Genomic DNA, 15,873 nt, shown 5'->3' with positions numbered 1-15,873 from the left:
GGGGGTTGCCCCGCGCTCTCGCGAGACTTGGCGAAGCCCTTCCCGCCTTTTCCCGGCGGCGTGTGAGGCCGGACTCTGAGGCGCAGAGGCCGCCGCCATGGGCCTCCTGCAGCTGTTGGAGGTGGAGAACTTCAAGTCCTGGCGAGGCCGCCAGATGATCGGCCCCTTCCGAAGGTTTACCTGTATCATTGGCCCCAATGGCTCCGGTAATTGGGACGCTCCCCACCCCCACCCTCACGCCCCCCCACGCGCCGGGTCGGCGCCTCGCTGAACCTGAGGGGACGTGGGGGCGGCCATGCTGCGCAGATGCCGGGTTGGCGCCCCGGGGCCACCCCACCCGTGTCCTGCGCGGCTGAGCACCCTCCCCACCGTCACCCCCACCCCCGGGCGCCCCCAGACTCAGCCCTGCACCGCAGCTCCAGGTCCTCAGACGGCCGCGGCCAGACCCGGGCGGCCCTCGTGTCGCGCAGTGGGTCGCAGCTCCCACACCGCGCCCAGGCCTCTCCCACAGACCCCGCCCTCGGGCCTGAGGGGTCCGCTGCTGCCCCCAGTGCTAGCGACACCCCAAGACCCACAGACACCCACCAGGACCCACAGACACCCCACCAGGATCCACAGACACCCCCCAAGACCCACAGACACCCCCAAGACCCACAGTCACCCCCAAGACCGACAGACGCCCACCAGGACCCACAGACGCCCACCAGGACCCACAGACACCCACCAGGACCCACAGTCACCCCCAAGACCCACAGACACCCCCAAGACCCACAGACACCCCCAAGACCTACAGACACCCCACCAGGACCCACAGACACCCCAAGACCCACAGACACCCCCAAGACCCACAGACACCCACCAGGACCTACAGACACCACCAGGACCCACAGTCACCCCCAAGACCCACAGACACCTCCAAGACCCACAGACACCCCGCAAGACCCACAGACACTTACCAGGACCCACAGACACCACCAGGACCCACAGTCACCCCCAAGACCCACAGACACCTCCAAGACCCACAGACACCCCGCAAGACCCACAGACACCCACCAGGACCTACAGATACCCCGCAAGACCCACAGACACCTACCAGGACCCACAGACACCCCTCAAGACCCACAGACACTCACCAGGACCCACAGACACCCCGCAAGACCCACAGACACCCCGCAAGACCCACAGACCTCAGTGGGGTGAGGCCCGGAGGAAGGACGGGCTGGGGGCCTTCTGCACAGGTGCCTTCCCCTGGGACGGGGTTTACTTATTTATTTACATATTCAGTATGGGGGGACTTAATGGCTTACAGTCAGCAGGAAATACCGTAGTTGGTTCATGTGTGAAATGTCTCAGTTTTCTTGTTTTTTAAATTAATTTATTTATCTGACAGAGTCAGTGAGGAAGAGAGGGTTGGATCAGGAAGGAAAAGGGGGCGATTGTGTGTAGATGTAGACAGACCGCTGTAGAGGCGATGGCTGGCCTGTGGGGTGGCTTGCAGTGGGGCGACTGAAGATCCAGAACCCTAGGGTGGGAATGGAGTGGATATAGACCTCCGACGACCTGTGATTTTGTCAGTCAATATTAAAGCACTAACAAAAATTCAAAAAGAAACTGAGAAATGGAGAGCAGATGACACAGACACCTGCAGCCCTGCTGCACCACTTGTGAAGCTCTCCCCTGTAGGTGGGGACCAGGGGCTTGAACCTAGGTCCTTGCGCACTGTGATGTGAGAGCTTAGCTAGGTGCGCCACCGCCTGGCCCCAGATTTCTCCGTTTTCTGCTAAACATTAACACACACACACACACACACACACACACACACACACCACCACCACCACCACCACCACCACCTAGGTCTTCCTTCACCATCGTGCACCAATTTCCTGTAGGCACTGACACCACAAAGCAGGTGATCTGAAACTAAAACATGTTAGATCAGAACAATTGAGACCTGGGATCATGAGAAAGCTGGGGGGAAGCTTTGCAAGTGGTGGAGCAGTGTTGCAAGTGTCTCTCCATCTCACACTTTCTCTATCACCTTCTTCCCTCTTGACTTCTGGCTGTCTCTATCCAATACATACGTACGTACATACATACATACATACATGAATTTGCAAAAAAAAAGGAAAGGAGAGAGACAGACACCTGCAGACCTGCTTGACTGGAAGTGACAACCCTGCAGGTAGTGAGCTGGAGGCTTCAATTGGGGTCCTTGTGCAGGTCCTTTCTCTTCCTGCTCTGTGCGCTTAAGCCAGCGCACTACCTCCCAGCCCCCTCAGGCCTGATTTCTTTACTCAGTTCAGAATCCATATCTGAGTTCAAAGCTGACTGCCTCAGTTAAATTATTTGCCAGAACCGAGCCCCAGCAATAACCCAGGGGGCAGGAAAGAAAAAAAAAAAAGATTTGCCAGGTAGGAAAGGGGCACTTAACTAGGTGCCTTCCGGGGGCTGAGCGGTGGCACATCTGGTTGAGCACACATTCCCATCTGCAGGGGCCCAGGACGGAGCCCTCAGGCCCCACCTGCAAAGGGGAAAGCTTCACAGAGGTGTAGCAGCGGGTGTCTCTCTTCCCGTGTCTCCTCCCCTCCCGATTTCTCTGTCTCTGTCCAACAAATAAAATATTAAAAAAAAAAATAGGTGCCTTCCCACCATACCAAATGTGGAACGTAGTTCTTTCAGTGTGGGAACTTTTGTGAGATTTCTGTGGCCTCCTGGAAAAAAAAAAAAAAAAAAAGCTGCTGCTTAAAGATAGTTACTGTGAGTACAAACTATTGTATTTACTGTCGGCTGTAAAACATTAATCCTCCAATAAAGTAATTTAAAAAAAAGATAGTTACTGTGAAATACCAGAGTTCAGAAGTGTTCACCTATCTAAAGAGCTCCTTGCCTCTTCTATGTAATGCATTTCTTTATTCACACTTTATTCACTTATCAAAAAACAACAACAACAACAACACAATTAGCATGATTGTTTTCTTGTCCTGGATAGCCTCCACTCTCTTATCAGATCACTGGGCTAGTGACCATGCCGAGGGTTGCTAATTACAGTTGACCAGTGGACAACACGGGCACTCACCCTTCTTCCTGGATAAGGGCTAGGAGACAACTCACCTGAGAATGCACACCTCTCCAGTGAGGCACTGGGCTTCAGGAAGCCTGCCACCACGTGAGAGCTCTATGGACAGCACTAGAGGATTGGATGATGGAGTAGTTGGTACTCTCGTCTCTCTCCCTCCCACCCTCTTCAATAATGAAAATATTGGCAAGGCAGTTAGTTGTATATCCCATGGGGAGAAAAACTTGCCTCCCCCCCAAAAAAAAATTAACTCTTAGTACCCTGCTTTTGATCAGAAGCCTTATTGATAACATACTCAACTAATGTGCTTATTTGACATGTTATATGCATCATGCATTGTGTTCTAACAATAAAGTAAAATAGAGAAAATGCATTTACTGTACTGTGTCATTACCCAAGTTCACATGGGATCTATTTGCAAGAAAGTCCAAATACACCTGGGCCGTTGAAGTGTCGTTCAAAGTGTTGAGGGTTCAGCTGTTTAGTTTGTAATTCTGACAAGGCAGTATTCAGAATAAGTGTCTGCAAGCTCTTGAGCTTAAAGTACATGCCCGTTATCATTCAAGATCTTGTTACAGTAGTACTTTTAACTTAAAAAATTGTTTTTGTTCTTTTTATCAATATTTTGATAAGAGAAATTGAGAGAGGAGAGGAAGATAGAGATAGGGAGATAGATATATAGAGAGAGACCTATAGCACTGATTTGACATTTGTGATGCTTCCTCCTGCAGGTGGGGACCGGGGGCTTGAACCTGGGTTCTTGCTCATGATAATGTATGTGCTTAGTTGGGAACACCACTGTCTGGCTTCTCTGAACTTTTTAAAGCACTCCAACTTGTCTCAAAATAGTCTTGTTTTTCTCTTGATTTGAAAAATGCATATTATGCAGACAGGAAGAGAGGGGACCAGAACATTACTTTGGCACATAGGGTGCCTGGGATTGAACTTGGGACCTCATGCTTCCAAGGCTTCCACTGTCCTACCTCCTGGGCTCCATAGAATTTTTTTTTAAAGATTTTATTTATTTATTAATGAGAAAGATAGGAGAGAGAGAAAGAACCAGACATCACTCTGGTACATGTGCTGCCAGGGATTGAACTCGGGACCTCATGCTTGAGAGTCTAGTTCCTTAGCCACTGCGCCACCTCCCAGACCACTCCATAGAATTTTTTATAATCAAAGGAAATTGGAAAAAATGGATCTGTTCAATATTGAAGATTGCTTTAGTAAACAGAATGTCCCTTCTATGGAATACTGAACAGTTGTTTTAAGTGAGACCTAAATAACAGATTTCTTTATGGCACTGGGAAGTGTGCGATATAGCAAAAAATAGATCAGCAGCGCAAGTTAAATAATAACCAAAGTCATACAGTGTGTTCTCAAAATATAAATGCATAGAAAACTGAGATGGCATATAATATTCTAAATGTTAAGAATGTTGTTCCTTCTAGGAAGCAGAATCATGTGAATGCATTGTTCTGTTAGTCAAAGAAAAAAGAGAAAATGCATATTGTGATTAAGAGCATCTCTCTCAGAAGGTTATTGTGAGCATGTCTTTACAATTCCTGCCACCCCTCCCTTATCTATCTGTCCTAGAAATTCACACCCCCTCTTGAAACTGGCTGGCTGCCTAGCAGATAAGTTTTGAACTACCTAAAGTCAGTTCTGAATTACTTCATCATTGCTTTTTTGCCATCAGGTTATCACTGAGACTCCGTGAGAGATCATTATGGAGTTTTGCTGTTCCCAGTGGTGCTGGAGATTGAACCCAGAGCCTCACACATGTGAGAAGGCACTCCATCAGGAGCTGGCTCCTGGTCACTACTATTTTCTTACTGAGATATAATGGAAATACCATCAAAATCATCCTTTTAAAGTATACATTTCAGTGATGTTAAATATATACAGAGTTGTAAACTGCCATCATTTTTAAATTTCAGAACTTGAGGTCACCCCCGCCAAAAAAAAAAAAACCCTTTTGTAACCACTAGCAGTCATTCTAACTCTTGGCAGCTTCTAATGTACTTTCCATTTCAGTGGATTAATGGGTTTGACATTTTATATAAAAAGAATTTGTAAACTACGTGACCTTTGTGTCTAAATTTTTTTATTTAGTTAGCACAGTTAAGTAAACAACCATGCTATTTATAGTGTGTAGTACTTAGTTCTTTTATTTTTTCTTAGTTCTTATTGACAAATAGCATTCTATCATAATCAATACATATCACATTTTGTTTATCCATTTATCCATTGATAGAAATGTGGGATTTTGCAACTGTGTGCTTATTTTGAATAATGCCACATTAACATTTAGATAGACTAGTAAGATACAGGAGAATGAATAACCCTTTCCCTTTTCTCTTCTCCAGGGAAATCTAATGTGATGGATGCACTTAGTTTTGTAATGGGAGAGAAACCATCTACTTTGAGAGTGAAAAATATTCAGGAACTTATTCATGGAGCACATATTGGAAAACCTGTTTCATCTTCTGCAAGTGTAAAAATTGTTTATGTGGAGGAAAGTGAAGAAGAGAAGACATTTGCAAGGATTATTCGAGGTAGTTTTTTGTAGATGTTTGCTTATTATTTGACTTTTCAAGTATTAAGTCAGATTATAGTTTTGTTCCTTTTTTGAAGGGTGTGATTTATTCATTGGCATTGTTAGTTCTAGAAATTCTTTTTTAAATGTTTATTTATTTTATTATTTATTCCCTTTTGTTGCCCTTGTTTTATTGTTGTAGTTATTATTGTTGATGTCGCTGTTGTTGGTTAGGACAGAAATGGAGCAAGGAGGGGAAGACAGAGGGGGAGAGAAGGATAGACACCTACAGACCTGCTTCACCACCTGTGAAGTGACCCCGCCCCCCCGCAGGTGGGGAGCCAGGGGCTTGAACCAGGATCCTTACTCTGGTCCTTGTGCTTCGCCACCTGTGCTTAACCCGCTGCGCGGTCCAGGCACAAGCATGCTGGGCCTAGAACTCAGGACCATATGCTTCAGATTCAGCGGTTTATTCACTGCACCACTACCAGACTCCTAGAAATTCCTTTTTGTTCCCTCTTGGATAGAAAATATCAGAATCTATTATTATTATTCTATAATAGAATAGGTAATATTCTGTTATTATAAGAGTATTAGTATAACTGTATAGTAAATTATGATTAATATATAATATAATATAATAATATAGTATAATATAATAATATGATATAATATAATACAATACAATATAATATAATAGGTATAGAACATGTTTGATGCTTTACTTTTTCCTCTTGTCTTTTACCTGCTGTGGGGCTGGGGTTGGGTGGCAAGAACTCACTGGAAGTTATAGAGTTATGTCTGCACAAAGCTGCCATGAAGTCCGGGCAGAAAAAAATTGCAGTGTCAGAGATTAGGGAAATGATTCAGGTCATGAGGGCCCAAGATTGTGCACCTTAGAAGGAATGTAACTACTTTGGTTAATTAATAGTTACATTCCTTCTAAGGTGCACAATCTTGGGCCCTCATGACCTGAATCATTTCCCTAATCTCTGACACTGCAATTAATTAATTAATTAATTACTGCATAGAAACAGAGAAATTGAGAGGAAAGGGGGAGGTAGAGAGGGAAAGAGACAGAGAGACACCTGCAGCCCCGCTTTACTGCTTATGAAGCTTTCCCCCTGCAGGTGGGAACTGGGGGCTTGAACCTGGGTCCTTGCACACTGTAATGTGTGTAATCAACCAGGTGTGCCACTACCCAGCCTCCTGCTTTGTATGTGTGCTCTCTTCTATAAAAGGAAACAAAATAAAATTGAACCATGGAGGTATCTCAAAAGTCCATACTTAAGACCCTGGACCCAGCCTTTTGTCTGTATAGAATCACTTTGCCTGTTACTCTGTACAGAACTTCTGTGTCCCCTCTCCAGTTTTGTTGTACTCCTTAGCACTGAACACTATCTCACATATTTCTTTTATTTACATAACTCAACTTTGTCTATCTATAAGACTTGAGATCAGATTTTTAAAAAATACTTATTTTCCCTTTTAAAATTATTATTGTTGTAATTGATGTCATCATTGTTAGCACAGAAAGAGAAATGGAGAGAGGAAGGGAAGACGGGGAGAGAAAGATAGACACCTACAGACCTGCTTCACTACCTGTGAAATGACTGCCCTGCAGATGGGGAACTGGGGGCTCGAACCAGGATCCTTACAGTGATCCTTGCGCTTTGCACTATGTGCACTTAACCTGCTGATCAGACTTTTTTGTCTGTTTTGTTCATCGATGTTGAATTCTTCTTCACATATGGGAGCTACTCAGTATTGGTTAGCTGATAAGGTGAATTAATTAACATGTATATTGCATAGCTGGTTGCCTCAATAGGAAAATAATTTTATTCAACTGTTTATAGTTGTTGATGTATGTATGGTATTTATTATTTTTATAATGGTCTTAATTCTTTTAGGAGGATGCTCAGAATATCGGTTTAATGATAATCTTGTGAGTCGTTCTGTTTACATATCAGAATTGGAAAAGATAGGCATAATAGTCAAAGCACAAAACTGTCTAGTTTTTCAGGTAAGTAACTGTAGCTTATTTGACTGATGATCATGAAAATCCATAACTACATTTTATGTGTTGTATGCTTTATTGTTTTTAAAAGGGGACTGTAGAGTCAATTTCAATGAAAAAACCTAAAGAAAGAACCCAGTTTTTTGAGGAAATCAGCACTTCAGGAGAACTTATAGGAGAATATGAAGACAAGAAAAGAAAGCTACAGAAAGCTGAAGAGGATGCACAGTTTAATTTCAATAAGAAAAAAAATGTAGCTGCAGAGCGCAAACATGCAAAATTAGAGAAAGAAGAGGTAGGTATCATAAAGATTTAACTAAATTTTGGATACAGAAACTCGATCTTACTAGGTATTTGGCTTTGAGTTAGAGAATATTTTAATAATTTAAGACAAATCATGCTCAACATTCATTAAAGGTAAGTTTTTTGACATATTTCCACTACAGAAATGCCTGCTTCTCCCCAACTAAAAATAACGTCAAGATCCTGTATGTCAAAGCCTCTCAAGCTTTGGATCTTGTCCCATTATACTCTGCAAACTTACTAAGGATGCCAAAGAGGTTTTTTTTTAATGTGTATTATAGCCTATCAATATTAAAATTGAGAAATGTAAAGAATATTTTTAATGTTAACTAAAGTTAAAAATTGCAATAATGGGAGGTGAGAGGCAATTTTCAGGTCCTGATGTACTGTGGCGGAGAAAGACATAGGCTGGGGGAGGGTGTGAGATTGTTTTGCAGAAAATTGAGAAATTTTGCACATGTATCAAAAACTATATACTGTAAACTATTAATTTAACTCCCAATTAAATTTTAAAGCTGAAAGGAAAAATGACAATAGAATTAAGTGAGTATAAAACTGATAAAAAGGACAGATAAGAACACTGAAGAAACTAGTAGTATTGCATTTGCTAATTAAAAACCACTCCAGCTGCCCTGCTGAGCAGAAGCAGTACTGCAGATAACACTAACTAGAAAATATAACTAGTGAGATCTGAGATCAACTAGAAAAGTTCAGAATTATTTCTGGTTCCAGCTTAGGATAGAGAAAAGGAATACAACAGCAAAAATCAACATTGGGATGACAAAAATGTACTGAAGTCAAAAATCAGTGACTTGTTTATCATGTGTAAATTTTATGTGAAATAGGACCCAGGCAGTGGCACACCTAGTTAAGTGCTCACATCACAGTGCACAAGGACCCGGGTTCAAGCCCCTGGTCCCCACATACAGGGGGTAAGCTTCGCAAGTGGTAAAGCAGGTCTGCAGTTGTCTCTCTGTCTCTCTCCAATTCTATCTCCCCCATCCTTCTCAATTTCTCTCTGTCTCTATCCAACAATAAATAAATAAAAGCATTTAAAAAATTATAGGCCAACAAAATTGTTGCCAAAAAGTAAATCTTCCTAGGGTAAAAAAAAATGCAGTTAATAAACTACATATTAACATAAAAACATTTTATGAAAAATAGCTGCATTTTCTAAAAGAATTAGAAGGTTGACATTGGTTCAATTGTTTTTTTTTTGTTTGTTTGATTTCAGTTGATTGGATAATGATTGACAAGATAATAGGATAAGAGGGGTACAAGTCCCACCACCAGAGTTCTATATCCCATCCCCTCCATTGGAAGATTCCCTGTTATTTATCCCTCTGGAAGTATAGACCCAGGATCATTATGGGGTGTAGAAGGTGGGAGGTCTGGCTTCTGTAATTGTTTCTCCACTGGACATGGGTGTTGGCAGGTGAATCCATATGCCCATCCTGTTTCTATCTTTCCCTAGTGGGGTAGGGCTCTAGAGAGGTGGGGTTCCAGGACACATTGGTGAGGTTGTCTGTCCAGGGATGTCAAGTTGGTGTCATGGTAGCAATTGCAGCTCGGTAGCTGAAAAGCATTAAGATATAAAGCAGAACAAATTGTTTAGTAATAATCAGGAATCTAAAGGTAAAGATAGCAGATGAGATTTAGAGTCTCCATTTTGTAAAAAGCTAGGAAGTCTATTTTATGTATATTCCAAAGGGTCCGTGACTTTATTGATTTTTGCCCGAGCCTGACAGTTACCATGCAGGTGGGCCAAACGTTATTGTCTAGGGACATGGTGACAGAGTTGGAAATAACATCTGACTTAATATAAGCAGATTCTTGTATCTATTTTTGTATTAAATATCATTTGCGCTAAGGCCTAGCAGTTATACTCACCATTGTACTTTGTACCATCAGTGCAGATGTCAACACAATAAAGAAACCAAATAATAGGTGGGGAAGACAGCGTAGTGGTTATGCAGCCAGACTCTCATGCTTGATGTTCTGAGGTCCCAGGTTCAGTCCTCTGCATAAGCCAGAGCTGAGCAGTGTTCTGAAAAATAAAATAGATAAGTAAATTTTAGAAGACAAATAAAAAGTCTTAATTAATGTGAAGATAGATAGTTTTAATTTTAGTGACTCTGAAAAGGAGTATTGGGAGACCATACCATGACCACACTTTGCAAATGCTATTTTGTGTGTGTGTGTGTGTGTGTGTGTGTATCCTTCACAATACCTAGTATGTTGCCTTATATGTGGGTGATTATATTTGCCTTTAGAGTGTTCTTTGTTAAGCTCAACTGATCCACTCTTTCTTTACATACCACTGTACTGAGAATCTAGTCTCCCTATACAGCCTATTTATCTGATTCCCTTATTGAATTCTCTAACTTTGATTTCCTCTCTCTCATACTACAGTGACTGTTACTATTTGTTAAACATACCAAGATAAATTTGCTGTTTATCTGCTGAATAGCTAGATGCCTCATTTTTTTCAGAATAGATTTTTTCTTCATATTTTCTTTAAAAAGCCATTTCTTAAGCAGGCAATTTCTTCCCAGGCCTTCTGTAGAAGTCAGCACCCCCTTTTTGTATTACGGCACTGATCTCTGTGTTTTTTAATAGCATATAAAAGAAACTGTATGAGATCTCACTGTCTGCAGTTATCTTAGTATCTGCTTTCTTGGACTCTCTGACTTTTCTTCTTTTGCCCCTATCAGAATAACTAGATAACACACTTGTAGAAAACAGACGGTCTCTGTTTTGCTTTCTACCATATTTCTCGCACATAGAACACATAGTGGGCAATCAATAAATATTTGAATAAGCTAGTGCAAGGTAGATTTGTTCCATGCTGCTGGTGATACTTTTTTCTTCTTTGTCTTTTCTGTGTGTATTTGTCCTCAATTTTGTCAGTGAACAAAAAATGTTACCTGGATATCAAACAAACTGTAATATTCATGATATAATGAAACCATTTACAGAAATACAGAATTGTAGGCTAAAGAGATAACTGACTGGTAGAACACAGGACTGGTATGCATGAGGTTCCAGGTCTGATCCACTGTGATGCATTTATGGGAACTGAGCAGCGCTCTTTTGTCAGAAAGAAAGAAAGAAAGAAAGAAAGAAAGAAAGAAAGAAAGAAAGAAAGGAAGGAAGGAAGGAAGGAAGGAAGGAAGAATTGTGGAATTTTTTTTAACATAAGGACAGTTAGAATAGTCATTATTTTTATGTCATCCTGACATGTAACTGTTTACTTTGTCACTTGGAATGCTTTATTGATTATAAATTTATGACAGCCCATTTCTTTATTAGTTCACTAATAATAGTATAAATACTAAAGAAAATTCATCTTCACAGTTGCATCCTTTAACAGGCATTGATCTAGAATTACTGATTTTAAACTTGCTAGGGCCCTTTCAAGTCATAATTTCCTTGAGTTTACAATGAGACTACTTATATCAGATAGCTAATGAACTTGCCAGACTCTCATATATAAACAGAAATGGGACAGACTCTGGCAAGTGGATATAGCTTCAATATTTTTACCACCATAACACTTAAGTCTTTGAATACAAAATCAGTTCCTGGGATGGGAAGATAGCACAATGATTATATAAGACTTTTATGCCCAAGGGTCTGAGATCCCAGGTTCCCAGCACTACCAAAAACCAAAGCTAAGTAGTGCTCTAGTCTTTAAAAAAAAAAGAAAGAAAGAAAAAAGAAAGGAAAGAAAGAAAGGAAGAGAAAGAAAGGGAGGAAGAAAGAAAGAGAAACAGTGGTCCGGGAGGTGGCACAATGGTAAAGTTTTGGACTCTCAAGCATGAGGTCCCGAGTTCGATCCCCAGCAGCACATGTGCCAGAGTGATGTCTGGTTCTTTCTCTCTCTCCTATCTTTCTCATAAATAAATAAAATATTTAAAAACAAAAAAAACAAAGGTTACCAGTTTACTGATTTATTTTAGAAGTAGATCCAGAAACCTTCTTAAAGTACTGCTGCTTTAGTCTAGAATATTATTATTTTTTAAAATTTCTTTATTGGAGGGATTAATGGTTTACAGTCAAAAGTAAAATACAGCAGTTTGTACTTGTTTAACATTTTCCAGTTTTCCACTTAACAATTAAACCCCCACTACATCCTCCTCTGCCATCATGTTCCAGGACCTGAAACCCTCCCCCCAGTCTTTTACTTTGGTGAATACAAGAGACTATTATTTTTAAGGGTACTTTAGTTAAGGTAGAGAGACAGCAAGGCAGAGAGACAAAGTAAAACACCACAGCACCAAAGCTTCCTTCAGTGTGATGGGAACTAGACATGAACTTGGGTGCTGCACATGACAAAGCACTGTACTAGCCAATTGAGTTATTTTGCTGGTTCTAAAGATATAATTTTTAAATAAGAGCAAGCTAGAAAGATCAGAGCACCATTCTGGCATATGTAGTTCCAGGGATCACACATGAAAAAGACCTGCATTCTACGTGCCTAGCCACCTCCCCTGCTACAAGAATAGTTTTTCTTTTTTTTTAAATTTTTTTTATTTTTTATGTTTTTTATTCCCTTTTGTTGCCCTTGTTGTTTTATTGTTGTAGTTGTCGTTGTTGGATAGGACAGAGAGAAATGGAGACAGGAGGGGAAGACAGAGAGGAGGAGAGAAAGATAGACACCTGCAGACCTGCTTCACCGCCTGTGAAGTGACTCCCCTACAGGTGGGGAGTCGGGGCTCGAACCGGGATCCTTATGCCGGTCCTTGTGCTTTGCGCCACCTGCACTTAACCCGCTGCGCTACAGCCCGACTCCCCCCAAGAATAGTTTTTCTTAATGACACAAGTGAAAATTTAGGGGCCAGGAGAGAGCTTACACAGTAAAGCATAAACTGCCATTTGTGAGGACACAAGTTAGAGCTCCCATACCACATGGGAGCACCTGCACCAGCTTCATAAATGATCTGAGATTGAAAAGGGATAAAAAGACTCCTGCAGGAGTGGTGGAATCGTGCAGACTCAAAAGCCCTAGCAAGGAAGGAGAGATGGAGGAAGGCAGGGGTGATAGATCACTACAAATGATCTGTTGGTGTGACGGTTGAGTTTTTGAAGGATCAGTATAAATATATTCCCTTTCGATTACTGCTAATTATCAACCACTTTACTGAATTGTACTGTTTTATAGGCAGAACGTTATCAAAGTCTCCTTGAAGAGCTGAAAGTAAAAAAAATACAACTGCAGCTTTTCCAACTATATCATAATGAGAAAAAAATTGATTTTCTGAACACTGAGTTAGAGCATGTACATAGGGACTTAAATGTCAGAAAAGAGTCCCTTATTCATCATGAAGACATCATTAAAGCCAAGAAAAAGGAAAATGGAGTGCTAACCAGACAACTACAACAAACAGAAAAAGAATTAAAGTGAGTTTTTATTTATTTTCTTTGTAATTTTTATTAGTGATGTAACAGTTGTTTATAAAATTATAATATTTCAAGGTGCAGTATCATACCAATATATGTAAGTACCATCCCCATCCCCAATCATTACCATAGTTCTAAGGGGGAGTTTTTCAAAATAAATATTAATAATTGGATTTTATATAGATTGAAAGAGAAGTAAAAATGCTAATGACACTTCGGAAAGTTTATTTTTAAAACTTTTTATTCTATAATATTTTTATAGATAATAGCATTGTATAGATGATACAGAGTTCCCATATTTATAATACTCATTTTCTCTTGTTGTATAACATTATTGATACATTTGTCAGAATTAATGAACCAAGACTGATGCTAAAGTTCATGCTTTATTCATATTTCTTAGATTTTACCTAATTCTTTTTCTAGTCCAAAATGCCATCTTGAATTAGTCATCCTTTCTTCTTAGGTTTCACTCAACTGTGGTAGCTCCTCAGACTTTCTCTGATTTTGATGATCTTAAAAGTTTGGTAGTGTATTGGTTAAGATTTCTGTGGAATATCCCTCAGTTGGGATTTATCTTATAGTTTTTGTATAATTAAACAGTTTGAGTTTTGAGGTGGAAGATTACAGAGGTCATTACTCATCATGTTGTATCAGAAATGCCAGCATACCGTAAATATTATACAGCACGATCATCTAATATATCATGATATCACTGCTGGTCTTTACCGTAATCATCTGAGATGTGTTTGTCAGTTTTTTCTACTTTAAAGTGGTGATTTTTTTTATTCCTTTCCACACTTAACTCTTTGGAAAGAAGTCTCTGTCATGATGCATGTATTTCTTTCTTTTTTACTTGATAGAACTGAGAGAAATTGGGTGGGGGAATTAGAGAGGGAGAGAGAAGCAGAGACACCTGCAACACTGCTTTGCCACTCATGAAGCTTCCCATGAAGAGTCCTTGCACATGATAATATGTGTGCTCCATTGTGTACACCACAGCCCAGCCCCTTGTGGCCCATACTTAAGTGGTGGGGAGAATATCTACATAAATTATTTGGAATTCTTTCGCAGAGGAGATTTGACTCTTTTTTTTATTATTATTTGATTAGCCCAATCTTTTTTTTTTATTTAAGAAAGGATTAATTAACAAAACCATAAGGTAGGAGGGGTACAACTCCACACAATTCCCACCACCCAATCTCCATAACCCACCCCCTCCCCTGATAGCTTTCCCATTCTCTATCCCTCTGGGAGCATGGACCCAGGGTCATTGAGGGGTGCAGAAGGTAGAAGGTCTGGCTTCTGTAATTGCTTCCCCGCTGAACATGGGCGTTGACTGGTCGGTCCATACTCCCAGTCTGCCTCTCTCTTTCCCTAGTAGGGTGTGTCTCTGGGGAAGTTGAGCTCCAGGACACATTGGTGGGGTCTGTTTGGCTTCGTATGTTAACTCTCTTTTCAATCACCAGGTTCCAGATGCCACCAGGATGCTGGCCAGGCTTCCCTGGATTGAAGACTCTTTTCTTTATTTACAATTATTGGATTATTATTTATGTTACTTTGAAATTAGAGTTTTTTTCAATTTTATTTATGATTAATAGTGGATTACAAGATTGGAAGTGTACCCACCATCAAAGTTCTATATCCTCACCCTCCCACTGACCAAAGATAACAGATAAGCACCATAGTTCTCACAGAGTCTTAGAAACAATTTGTCTTTTTTTTCTCTTCTTTTTTACAAGTTTATGTATCTTTTCAGTTATCTAGATACATGAGTGAAACCATCTGGTTGTTGCCTTTAATCTCTACTTATTTTATTAAAAATAATCAATTCCAATTCCATCCATTTTGTCCCAAAGAACACAATATCATCTTTCTTGATAGCAGAGTAGTAGTCCATGGAGTAGATATCTCATAACTTCTTGGCCAGTCATCTGTTGGTGGGTATTTAGCCTGCTTCCACTCTAGCTGTTGTGAATAATGCACACAGGCGTGCATGTGTCTCTTTGAATTAGTGATTGGGTGTCTTTTGGATAAATGCCCAAGAGTGGTATTACTAGGCCATAAGGTAATTCTATCTATTAGTTTAAGGGCTCTCTCTATACAATTTTCCAATTGACTGTACCAGTTTGCATGCCTGCCAACAGAGTCCTCTTCTCTACAGCCTGTCATTTTTCATTTTGTTGCTGTAAGCTATTATCACAGGTGTGAAATAGAATCTCTGTGTGGTTTTAATTTGCATTTCTATAATCATAAGTGAAGTGGAGTATTTGTTGATGTCTATGGGCCATGCCCATGTCTTCTTTAGAAAACTGTCTAGTTCTTTGGCCCACTTTTTTTATTGGATTGTTTTTCTTCTTTTGTTGAGCTGTACCAGTTTCTTTTTTATATATACTTTTAAAAAATATTTATTTACTTTTTGTTGCCCTTGTTTTTATTGTTGTTGTTGATGTCATTGTTGGATAGGACAGAGAGAAATGGAGAGAGGAGGGGAAGACAGAGAGGGGGAGAGAAAGATAGATACCTGCAGACCTG

General features: G+C 40.6%; 1 protein-coding gene across 1 annotated transcript in view; it reads left to right on the top strand.

The window, feature by feature from the left end:
- Positions 1-74: 74 nt before the first annotated feature.
- Positions 75-15,873, top strand: part of SMC1B (structural maintenance of chromosomes 1B) — a 69,809-nt gene continuing 54,010 nt past the window's right edge. The window contains exons 1-5 of the mRNA XM_060188760.1: positions 75-206; positions 5,446-5,634; positions 7,526-7,638; positions 7,724-7,927; positions 13,100-13,338. Coding sequence (XP_060044743.1) covers positions 98-206; positions 5,446-5,634; positions 7,526-7,638; positions 7,724-7,927; positions 13,100-13,338 — 854 coding nt within the window. The 5' untranslated portion in view covers positions 75-97. The remainder of the gene's footprint in view (positions 207-5,445; positions 5,635-7,525; positions 7,639-7,723; positions 7,928-13,099; positions 13,339-15,873) is intronic.

Source organism: Erinaceus europaeus, chromosome 4 (assembly GCF_950295315.1).
Source record: "Erinaceus europaeus chromosome 4, mEriEur2.1, whole genome shotgun sequence".
NCBI lineage: Eukaryota > Metazoa > Chordata > Mammalia > Eulipotyphla > Erinaceidae > Erinaceus > Erinaceus europaeus.
Note: the sequence above shows the minus strand (reverse complement) of the source record. Positions and strands in the feature narration are given on the sequence as shown.